Source organism: Geotrypetes seraphini, chromosome 5 (assembly GCF_902459505.1).
Source record: "Geotrypetes seraphini chromosome 5, aGeoSer1.1, whole genome shotgun sequence".
Lineage (NCBI taxonomy): Eukaryota > Metazoa > Chordata > Amphibia > Gymnophiona > Dermophiidae > Geotrypetes > Geotrypetes seraphini.
In genome coordinates this window covers 13244573-13257273 of record NC_047088.1, presented here as the reverse complement: position 1 = coordinate 13257273, position 12701 = coordinate 13244573, and the positions used below count along the sequence as shown (strand labels likewise).

General features: G+C 43.9%; 1 protein-coding gene across 6 annotated transcripts in view; it reads right to left on the bottom strand.

Moving 5' to 3' along the window:
• The window catches only part of ARHGEF9 (Cdc42 guanine nucleotide exchange factor 9), a 448518-nt gene that overhangs the window by 118143 nt on the left and 317674 nt on the right, over window positions 1-12701 (bottom strand). For all 6 annotated transcript variants that reach the window (XM_033946853.1, XM_033946852.1, XM_033946856.1 and 3 more), the window contains one exon: window positions 8380-8559. In XM_033946853.1, the coding sequence (XP_033802744.1) occupies window positions 8380-8559 (180 nt within the window). The remainder of the gene's footprint in view (window positions 1-8379; window positions 8560-12701) is intronic.

Here is a 12701-nt window from a genome sequence, read left to right as displayed (position 1 = left end):
GGGGAAAAAAAACCCAGCCCAGAACATCGTCCGTTTTACTGCTGTGGTAAAAAAAATCGCCTTCGGGCGCGGGAAACCCCCGTGTAAGGGCAAGTTAAGACCTCTTTCTACCACAGCTTAGTAGACGGAGTCCTTAATTACAAGGGCATCTTTGACCACAAATTCCGTTCAAATTGGCCAGCAAGCAGATGGTAGTGGCTTTTGGACGCCAGTTCCAGCCTGGGTCAGGCTTGAACTCCAAACCGACAGACAAAAGGTTCTCGCTGCCTGCACCCAAACCAGGGATAATTAAGGTCTCCTAAAAGCTCAAGTCTTTGCTCCTTAGCAGTTCTCGGAGTCCTACAGATGGATGCCTCGATGACTGTACCAGCCCCACAGCTGAAAAATTCTTACGCTTCCTTGTATTGAGAGGGGGAAATGAGCGTATTAATCACGCCAGAGGGAAACAGAGAGATAAACCACATGCTCCTGGTACTTGTGGACAGAATGTTGCAGTCGCTAATGCACCGCACTAATTACATTGAGTTATAAAGACACTTCATATTCTGCATCAAACATTAATTTTATCAAGATGTTATTGATTGTGTGGTTGGTGCAGGAGCAGGCTGATTCACAAGACACAATCCTGGTTCTCCCAGTCAATACAGTAAGTGTTGGGGGTTTAGAAGCAAAACACTGAGGGCTAGATTCTCAAAGTTTAAACGCCGCCGCTAAACTGTTTTCCGACAGTTTAGCGACAGATTATCAAAAGGGATTATCTCCCTCTTTAGCGAGGATTCTAGCAGTCTCCGACACTGACATGCAAATGGGCTCTTCGACATTGAAATGAGCGCTCCGGTGGATTTTCAAAAATTGCCGAGCCATTCTAAAAGCGGCATCGGCTTTTGGCGACAAAAAAAAGCAAGTGGTCCAGGGGGTGCCGGCTGGTGTCAGAGACTACTAGAAAGCCCCTGGGTTGTGATGCAGCAGAGAGATCTCCTTTGGGAGGGGATTTAAACACCCTGAGCCAATCAGAGCCTCAGGCCCCTCCCCGGATGCATCGGGAAGGGTCCTGATTGGCCTGGACACCCCATAGGCAGGGCCTTAGGCATTAAGGCCAATCAGAGCCTTAAGACTCTTCTGATTGGCCCAGGGTGTTTAAAGCCCCTCCCATATGAAGGCCATAGGCGGGGCCTTAAACACTGAGCCAATCAGAGCCTCAAGTCCCTCCCCAGTGTATCCCATGATGCACCAGGGAGGGAAATTATCATTTTAGACAACACAGCAGCTGCTGGGAAGATGAGGTCCACGTACCTCTAGCTCAGCTCTTAAGGTAAGGGGGGAGGGGTCCAGGATCCAGTCGCGGCAGGTAGTTTACTGCAATAGGAGAGAATGGAGGTTGCGGCCGGGTTGGGTGGGGGGGTTATAAGAACATAAGAAGTGCCACTGCTGGGTCAGACCTGAGGTCCATCATGCCCAGCAGTCCGCTCACGCGGCGGCCCATCAGGTCCAGAACCTGTATAGTAATCCTCTATCCATACCCTTCTATCCCCTTTTCCTTCAGAAAATTGACCAATCCCTTCTTGAACTCCAATACCATCATTCTCTCTGGAAGTGCATTCCAGGTGTCCACCACCCATTGGGTGAAGCAGAACTTCCTAGCATTGGTTCTGAATCTGTCTCCTTTTAATTTTTCGGAATGCCCTCTCGTTCTTGTAGTTGTCGAAAGTTTGAAGAATCTGTCCCTCTCCACTTTCTCTATGCCCTTCATGATCTTGTAAGTCTCTATCATATCCCCTCTAAGTCTCCAGTTTCTCCAATCTCTCAGCGTATGAAAGGTTTCCCATACCTTTTATCAAACCTGTCGCTCTCTTCTGAACCCTCTGGAGTATCGCCATATCCTTCTTTAGGTATGGCGACCAATATTGGATGCAGTACTCCAGATGCGGGCGCACCATCGCCCGATACAATGGCAGGATAACTTCTTTCGTTCTGGTTGTAATACCCTTCTTGATTATACCTAGCATTCTATTCGCTCTCTTAGCGGACGCTGCGCATTGTGCCGATGGCTTCATTGTCATGTCCACTATTACCCCCAAGTCTCTTTCTTGGGAACTCTCACTCAATAACAGCCCTCCCATTGTGTAGCTGTACCTCAGGTTTCTGCTTCCTATGTGTAAGACTTTGCATTTCTCTACATTGAACTTCATCTGCCATCTTGTCGCCCACTCCCCTAGTTTGTTTAGGTCCCTTTATAAATCTTTGCAGTCATCTTTAGTCCTAGCCCCATTGAATAGCTTGGTGTCATCTGCGAATTTTATTACTTCGCTCTTCGTCCCCTTTTCTAGATCATTTATAAATACATTGAATAGCAGCGGTCCAAGCACCGACCCCTGCGGAACACCACTCGTGACCTTCCTCCAGTCCGAGTAGTGGTCCTTCACTCCTACCCTCTGCTTCCTGCCCGCCAACCAATTCCTGATCCATCTGTGTACGTCTCCTTCCACCCCATGGTTCTTCAGTTTCCGAAGTAGGCGTTCATGGGGTACCTTGTCAAAGGCTTTTTGGAAGTCTAAGTATACAATGTCTATGGGGTCCCCTTTGTCCATCCGTTGCGGCAGGTTTTGTTTTGTTTTTTTTTACTTGTGCTACAGGCAGGAGAGAGTGGGCATCTCTCCTGCTGCCGGGAGGGGGGTGGGGTGTGTGGCCGGGATTTTAGGCAAGGGGTGTTGTGATGCAGCAGTGAGAATGGGCATCTCATCCACTGCATCACAACACAGGGGCAGTGGGAGAGTGTGGGCATCTGTCCCGTTGTTCTTGTGTTTTGGTTTTTTGGGCATTGGCAACGTTTTTTTCTAGGAAATCCTCGCTGCTCTCCGCCGACCATATTTGCATGCGTTGGTTTTTTTAAGAATGTCTCAGGATTTTAGATTCGGTATCGGAATGGCTGCGTTAGCAGACCGTCGCTTATTAACGCGGGTTTTTGAGAATCTTCCTCTGACTGCCCTAACAAGTTCTGTACAAGGTTTACTTGGAAGAATCAAGGCTTCAGTTGGTTATAAAAGAGGTTTGTCAGAGAGAAGGATGCTGTATCAGTGGGGAGCAGGGTACTGCAGAAAACTGAACATCGTTCACAGTTGACGGGTGTTAAAAGAGAACGCCACACATTATTTTATAGCAAAAGGAAACCCAGCACTGAACTCATATTACATTAGTCAATATAAATGCATTGAGAAATCTCTAATGCAGACTACTGATGTCACTGACGACATCATTGTGACTTCATTTTGCCCATCTCCCCTAAAGAACCGTTAAAAAGAATTTCATCTGTATTAATTTTCTGCTGTATACTTTGAACCAAATGGAAACATGATAGTAAGTGGACAATAAATAATGCAAAAATTGTCGTCGTCCCCACTTTATTGCGCCACCGGTAGGCACATTTGAGTCAGATAATTACCCTGATTATTGGTTATGGGCTATTTCACTCATATTCTCCGGGAGGGGGGGGGGGTTGGCAGAAGAAAGCTGGGGGTTCACCCTGGAAGGAAGAGAGTGAGAGAAAGAGCTAGGCTAAGTTTGCAGTCAGGTCTGCGTTACAGAGAAAAAACTGAAGTCTAAGGAGAAAAAAAAGAGAGAGCATTGGGTAAGAGTAGGGTTCCTAGACGTCTGGATTTCCACGGACATGCCCTCTCTTTGAGGACATGTCCGGGGGTCCGGATGGCTTTTCAAAACTCAGAACTTTGTCCAGGTTTTGCAAAGCCTCCTCTCGATCGTGTTGGGCAGGAGGCAATCCGCACATGTGCGGATTGCTTCCTGCCCGACCAAAGTAGGCAGCGGGGGTGGGGTGGGGGTGGAGCTAGAGTGGGACTGGGGCAGTGATGGGCGGGACTGGGGGGCGGGTCTAGGATGTCTGGATTTTACAATTGTAAAATCTGGCAACCCTAGGGTTGAAGGCTGGGAGTTGAGAGCTAGGCCTTGGGATGGTCTTTACTTCTGGGAGAAATGTGGCAAATTCTGTATCTTTGAGTAATAGCTTTATTCTGCTTTGCCTTTTAGACTGATTGTTCCTCAAAGACACGGGTTATATTGCATTAGCCGAATAAATCAAGTTTCAAGTTTATTAAAAATCTGATATACCACCTATCATACTTCTAAGCGGTTTTACATTATAAAATCATAAAACAGAACATCAGACCAACGGGACTTTTTGGAATGATAGGGTTGGAGGTAGGAAATACATTTTATAATAGTAAAGGCAGCCGTCGAGGGGAAATCTCATCTGAAGCACAGAGCAAGAAGGACTCATGACGTTTAAGCGGAGGGGGTATTAAAAATTGAAAACGCCTTTGAAGAGGAATGTTTTAAGTTTCTTTTAAATTTGTCTAGAGAACTTTCGTCACGTAATTCAGAACTGTGCAGAATTCCCCAGCAGTAAAATCCAGAATCAGCAAACTGGCCCAAAAGAGCTGAAAGAGAAAGTCTTTGTCTTTCAAAGTGACTTTCCAGGAGAATTTTGTCTCGTCCTACAATCAGAGTTTTCCCTGGAAAGGGAAAATAATCCATAAATGCACCTAGCAGGAAGCTGTGAATCTGCCAGAGGTACGACAGGTGAATCCCTGGCGCAGGGCCGGGATCCATTTGCAATGGAAGGACTGCCACGAAGAGCAATAAGCCATTTCTTTTCGGTGTTCTGTTCGTGTCAGATGAACAAAAAACAGTCAAACACACTAACGGCCTCTTTTACAAAGCCGCACTAACGGCTGCCCTACGCTAACGGCCCCGAAGCCCATAAAGATTTAAAGGGCTTCGGGGCTGTCGCCGCACGGCTTTGTAAAAGAGGCCGTAAGCTGCTCAGTTTGCATGTGGGACCTGATGACTGTGTGCCCCAAGGCCCCCAATCTTTTGTTTAGAAATGAAGAGCAAATTCCCTTTTGGGGTTCGTTTCGAACTCTAGGCCAGCATGCACATCAACTGAGCTCATTTTTGTACAGAAGAAACTAAAAACTTGACCCTGGTGATTCCAGAGAAAAAAATCTGAGAGAAACCAAAACCCACTGTGGAGAAGTGATGTTCCTGATATGGACTTTATGACTGATTCAACTTGACAATCCACATCAAAACCTCTAGGACTCAGTCCGCCGAGAGCCTTGGACCCAGCACGGTCCGTGTTTCGACAAGAAAGTCTTCCTCAGGGGTCTCTTTCACTCGATTACCTGAGCCTTTCTCTCACGCGGAGTTACTGCGGATTAGCATATTTGGACAGTTTCGTTTTTCCACGAATTAGGAATTAGGGTGGGTGGGAGGGGGAGAAAATGGTTTCTCATGTATTTATTGATGGATGTAAGTGCTGTTTTTCAAATTATTTGTTTGTATTCCTTTATGCACTGTGTTTAGAATGAAAAATTAATAAAGATATATAAACGAAGCTTCATTCCCTCAGGTTCTTTTCCCATTCTGCGTCTAGGGGCAAAGAAGGTTTACTAAATCATCTCTTTGAAGTGTCACTATATGCAGGAGACGCTTCGAGCGGTGGCACCTGCCCACATCCTCCGCTCCGTGTCCCCACTCCACAGTTGCGCTCTCCCTCCCCCCCCCCCCCCAATACCTCTAAATCTTCACCAACGCACCAGCAGTTCTCCTCGTGCCAGCTTTGGATTTTCCTCTGACATCACTTCCTGGCCCTGTAACTCGGAAGATGTACAGCAATGTGAGGCGGGGGAGGGGAGGGATGGCGTGAACATAGCACGGTATGGAAGGCGGGGTGAAGAGGTGCCCCCACCGACATGGCACCCAGGGCGGTCCCCTTACTACGCCACCCACTGTACATAACTGATGACGTGAAGGAGTGGCCTTGTGGATGGTGCAGCGGAGCTGAGAATCTGGTTCAGTTCGCACTACCACCCCGTCAGACCTTGGGCAAATCATGTATGCCTCAGTTGCCCCAGGTACAAAACAGATTGTGAGTCAGGGACAGAGGAAGGGCCTGCGTATAAAATGTGGAAAACTGTTTTGACTGTAGTACATCACCCTTACCGAGGGTTACCAGATTTCTTCCCGGTCCACTCCCCCCAGCCCCGCCACCACACGAACTTTGTCTCTGCTTCCCTGAGCTCGGGGGCCACATTTAGAAGGCTTCCAAGCATGCACGGATGCAATGCGATGATATCCATATCCACACATGCTCCAGACGCGGCCCTGAGCTCGGGGCCTTCCAAAACCTGGACAAACTGCCGGGTTTGGGAAATCCAGCGGGGCTCCCAGATAGTCCTCTAAAAAGGGGACATGTCTGAGTTTTCCTGGACATCTGGTAATCCTACACCTGTCCTTAACTAGCAGAAAGCAGGTCTTTCATTCCCAAGCATGCTCTCAGTAGTGTGATGGCCCCCTACCTCCTTGACAATTGAAGCAAAGAGGCAATCAGCTCTTTCACGTATCACTATAGCTTGGCTCCCACCATTCTTTTTCAAATACCGGTACCTCTCCATCTTGGTCTTCATCCAATCTATGTCATATACCCCGCCGTCTTGCAGGTCGCCAGCCAATTCCTCACCTCCAGGTTTGGCTCACCTTGCTACCTGTCTGCCATCTTGATTAAGCAATCGTCACTGTACTTAGAGTACAGTTTTGCTCCCAGTACGTTTGAACCGGCGATGCACGAGTTTCCAGTTGACCTTGTGGTCGCAAGTCATTCTGAAATTAGCCAGAAGTTCCTGCACTGTGTAGTTCAAAATTTCTGAGAGCGTTCAAATTGGGAAAGGTTATTGAAAGATTCTATGGCTTTGTATTTTCTTGTTAATTATTGGGTGGGTGGGAGGGAGGGTTAAAATGATTGCTGTGTGCAATTCTGGAGGCCACATTATCGCAAGGATGTGCTGAGACTGGAGTCGGTTCAGAGAATGGCCACCCGGATGGTCTCAGGACTCAAGGATCTCCCATACGAGGAACGGCTAAACAAATTGCAGCTATACTCACTCGAGGAGCGCAGAGAGAGGGGGGACATGATCGAGACATTCAAGTATCTCTCGGGCCGCATAGAGACGGAGGAAGATATCTTCCTTTTCAAGGGTCCCACGACAACAAGAGGGCATCCGTGGAAAATTAGGGGAGGGAAACTACGAGCTGACACCAGGAAATTCATTTTCACAGAAAGGGTGGTTGATCGCTGGAATAGTCTTCCACTGCATGTGATCGAGGCCAGCAGCGTGCCTGATTTTAAGGCCAAATGGGATCGTCACATGGGATCTATTCACAGGGCGAAGGTAGGGGAGGGATCTATTCACAGGGCGAAGGTAGGGGAGGGACATTAGGGTGGGCAGACTAGATGGGTCTTGGCCCTTATCTGCTGTCTATTTCTATGTTTCTATATGTTTCTATGTATTTCTGTAAGATGAATGTGCTTTTCTTGGTTTTATTATATGTATATATATTTGTGTTTTGTACTGTTGTTGTTTGGAAAATCAATAAAGATTTAAAAAAAAAAAAAAATTGCTGAGAGTCGAACCATGCCATGAGGATTGTAAGAGTCGTGGTCTTTCTTCAATGGCACCCAAATATAAAACTAAAAACATGGGGGAGAGGGGCGATGAAATCCCGGGGTACAATTTCTAGGTACCTGGGATACAGAGCAGGCACCTGATCTCTTGAGATATAGAATCTCTTCATAAAGAGGGTTAATAAATCCCAATGTACGAGGGATCTTCAAAAAGTTTCTGTACTTTTTTTAATTAAATATCTCAAAAGCAAATTACATCACTACCTATAAGGTGGGCTGGCTTGACTGACTGACTAGCGACATTCTATGACACACCCTCAAACCACTTTTCCCGCCGCACCATTTCCTGCGAAAGTATGAAAGTGCGGAAACCTTTTGAAGACCCTCTCGTATAAAGAAGCAAGAGAAGCAGAACAAAGACAAATTCAGCAACTATAACTGGTAGTAATGATACAGAGAACTAGAGAATGACACGGGGGACAAATTTTTCCCCGTCCCTGCAGGAACTCATTTTCCTGTCCCGAGTGCTTTTGCTCTTTCTGCCCCATTCCCGCCAGCTCTTTAAAATCATAAGTGTTTGAGGCTTGTGCGGTTAAGGCGGAGCTTACAGGCGTGAGTTGACAAAACTCGCGGGGACGGGGAAATTGAGTTCCTGCGGGTACGGGGACAAATTTGTCCCCGTGTCATTCTCTACTGAGAGAAATAGACAGAGAGTAAGGTTTCCAATGTAGACTAGAACAGAGTAATGCATTGAAAACATCTAGGTAGGTAACTTCATTAGACAAAATTTCGTGTACATTCCTCAATGACATGGTACATACAACAGAAAATAGCACTAGACAGAGCCTGGCCTTTGTTGAAACCTCGAACATGAAAGGCAACAAAGAAAGAACGGACTCACTTACCCTTACAAAGCTGGCGGGAAACCATCCTTCTTCGTCGTCAATCTGACCCCACCACCAGTCCTTGTTGGAGGCATCCAGGACCTTGATAACGTCGCCTGCTTTAAATGCCAACTCACGGTTGGCCATGGTGACGTGATCCCATACTGCCTCAGCACTTACAATAGAACCACCACTGACCAGCTTGAAAAAGATAAAAAAAAAAACAAGACCGAATTAGAGACACTTGTCCGGAAAACAGCAAAGTACAGGATATGTTAACAGACAGCAGACACACAATTATTTCTAGAGGGTGAGCTAGGTGGTCTCAAAAACAGAGCCTCCCCCTCTCCCTTTGTGGGCACATACTCATGGTATACTAGTCCCTTGGCAACCAAGCTTTCAAGTCAAGCATTGAGTATCGGAGGAATTCATTGATAACGAATAAGTTCTTGGAGAATAAATATAACTGAGGGTGGAGAAATGGAGTCTGGTTGGAATAAGGGTAAAACAACTTTGGCTGTGCCACTGAAAGGTATATAAAACATAACACAAAATCAACTTATAGACTGAACACGCAGTTTGCAAAAGATTAAACTTATATCATAAATAGAACAGTGAAGCAAATTAATTACCCCCAAATCTAGAAAATAAATAAGTCTTCAAATGTCTAGAAGCGTAGCGGGCGGTAATTTCCTGCGTGCGCTATAAACGCCAGCGCACCTGAGTAAAAGGAGCTCTTAGGAATTATCTAGGTATCACCGTAAAATTTAGCCTGAACCTGTTTTTCTGTAGGTCAAATCTGAAACGTCAAGATTTTGTAGAAATTTGTCCAGCCTCGGCATAACACTGCCTATTATTATATCCTTTTTTTTTTTTTTTTTTTTTAGAATTTTTTATTCATTTTTACAACTTACAACAAGTGTAGACAGAAATAACATTTAAATTTACAAACTTCCAAACATCACTTGAATTTCTATTACAATCATCTTAAATTAATAAAATTTCCTCCCGTCCAAACACTGGAGTACAGTGTTCCCCCGGTCATTCACGATATTTCAGACCCCCCCCTTAAGTTTCAAGTTTCAAGTTTATTAAATTTTTGATTAATCGCTTTGTCATATTTTCAAAGCGATGAACATAAATACAAAGTAATAGAAGTGAATACAAAATTACCTTATTAAAAAATAAAAAATACAAATTAAATATAATCTAAAACATTAATTGTCCATAATCAGTAAACATATACTATATACATACTTGACAAGACATGAATAAAAGGGAAAAGGGATAAGAAATACAAAATTCAATAAAAAGAGAGGTAGGGGCAAAACATGAGGTTGGGAATTAAAATTAATGCATCATTGTGTTCCTGTTTATGAATACTTAATCGAATGCGTCTTTGTAAAGGAACGTTTTTAGGTTGATCATATTTAATTATTACATTACATTAGAGACTTCTATTCCGCCTGTACCTTGCAGTTCTAAGTGGATTACAATTGAAGATGGCTGGACATTTCCAGGAAGTTACAAATTTTAAGGAAAGATACATAGAGATGCTAGAATAAGAGATAGGGTTAGATACATACTGGAGGCTAAGAGGGTGAATTTAAGGAGGTGGAGGCTAAGAGGGTAAATTTAAGGAAAGGGGGACATTTGAGGAAACTTGTAGGGAGGGAGAAGATTAGGGTTGGTTATATGCATTTAATGTAAGATCAACCCCCCCCCCCACACCCTCTCAGTGACAATTATGTAAATAAGGAAAAAGTGTAATTTACTCATTACAACAATGTGTTAATGGTCCCCAAACATCTTTGAATTTATTACAATGTCCTTTCTGTATGGCTATTGTAAAATTGGGATATCATAGGATATCATATCAAAGAAAAATGGGGAGACCCAATGATCCACAGTGAAAACAATTCTCCGATGAAAACAAAAACAAAAAACTGTGGATACAGATGTTCTGGAGATAATTTATTATATATTGACAAAAATACGCTACTTCAGCTTGTCTGCGGTGTTCTTTGCTCACAGGTTTAAAGACAATAGACTGTTTTCAGTCCAATTCTTTATATGTGAGTTTGCAAACCATTGGACTCCTGAGGAAGGCGTGTTCGCCGAAACACGGACCGTGTAGGGTCCGGTTGGATTTTTACCACTGTATTTTTTATCATTGTACTTTTTAAATTGAATTTTCATGGTTTTATACGTCAGTGTTTAATAAATTATCTCCAGAACACCTGTATCCACAGTTTTTGTTTTCATCGGAAGATTTTGATCTCCATGCAATATGGACATCTAAATGCCATTTTCAAATGTCCAAAACAGGAACAGGACTTCTAAAATAACCACCTAAATGTCTAAAATATCAATAGGTCAACATATGTATTTTTTTTTAATAGCAATATGTATGACCCAGTAGTAGTAGTGTCAGCCATTTACAAAAATACATGTGCATTTTTCCTGAAGCTGTCAGAGTCCGATGTCCCATGCCAGTTTCCCATTCAGGTGAGACATGAACCATTGGGAGATTTGGGAGGGGGGGGTGTGAAGTGCTGTTCAATTGGAGCCCTTTTCTGAAACCTAGATGTAAATCCTAAAGGAAACTTACATTCCCCTTCTGAAAGGAGAACAAACATTTAACTTTAGAACCGCCTTAGTCCAATCCAAAAGGCACTCAGACCATGCACAGTTTTCAGGTTTAGACGTGTAAAATTGGGATTTTTACAATATAAACGTCTAAATGCTGGGTTACACTTAGATAACATAACATACATAGAAACATGATGGCAGATAAAGTCTAAATGGCCCATCCACAGCATCCACTATCTCCTCCTCTCCCTATTGGCTAAGACTCTTAACATTTGCATTGTGATGTCATAGAACCTTCTGATTATAGAAACATGATGACAGATAAAGGCTAAATGGCATCCACTATCTCCTCCTCTCCCTATTGGCTAAGACTCTTGTCACCTGCATTGTGATGTCATAGATCTTTCTGATTATAGAAACATGATGGTAGATTAAAGGCCAAATGGCCCATCCAGTCTGCCCATCCGCAGTAACCATTATCTCTTTCTCTCTCTGAGAGATCCCACGTGCCTATCCCAGGCCCTCTTGAATTCAGACAGTGTCTTTATATATATACCGCTGTAGGGTCATGAAATGGTTGTTGTTTAAAATATTATTCTGGCCTACATGGCTGAAAACAGTTTACAATCTACTGACCTCATCTGCCTAAAATGTATGTCCCTATCTTACCACATTGTAAGCTAAATAGATAAGAGTTTGAGCCATGATGTACCCTACCTTTCTGTACATGTAACATTTAGAACTGTAAGATTTAGATAAGCAGAGAAATGAGCTAGTTTCCTATAGGACTATAAGTTGTAGCCCTGGCTTAGGACTAATAATAATTGTAGAAAAGTTATAGAAGTAACAAATGAGAAGTTGTAGTTTTGCATGCATTAGTTTGCATATGTTTAGTGAAAAGGGCATAAAAGTCTGTGCATTTCCTGATTCTAACACTCTAGAAAGCAGGCTGTTCACTGTACTAGAGTCCGGCATGCTGTAATAAACCTCTTGTACTTTCTTCATGCCTCTGACTTTGTGTGTCCAAGTGACCTTTCACCGCGAAAGCCTTTTGGTTCGAGGCGGTTTACAGAAAAGATGGCTGAGTAGAGTAAACGAGCCACAACCAAAATGAATGAACTGGAAAAACTGAAAAGTTACCTGAAACACAAACAGAGCTTCTAACATGCATACACTCTCCGGGACTTGCAGCAGTCCTAAGGTGCTCTTTAAAAGAACAAAAGAAAATCTTTACAGTCTTCTGGAAGTGCCAGCTTTAGGCTGGGATGATGCAAACAAACTGACCCCCCTCCTTTACTAATGCGTAGCAATGGCTTTAGCGCCAGCAGCATTGGCGTAGTTACCGCCGCTGCCGGCGCTAAACCTTCGCTACGCGTTAGGAAGCGGGACAGTGCAGGTTGTGAAAGGAAGGGAGATCATTCAATTTGTTACATTGTTTCATCACATCCTCAGAAGTATTTGCGCTCTGGGCTTTGATACACCTCAGTTACTCATTCGTCATTTGAGCAAAAAGAATCTGACCTCTGCTGCATATCCATTTTGCATTCTGAATGTTATGATAATAAACAGAAATAAAACAAAAAAAACCCCCCAATGTTAACCTTTTTTTTTTAAATTGGACTAACGATACATGTTTTGATAAGCTTTCGAAGGCCAAGACCTTCTTCCTCAGGTCAGCAAGATTATGATGAATGCAAACCTGAGGACTTGATGAAGTAAGCCTTGATTTTCTCACACTAATCGTACTTCCA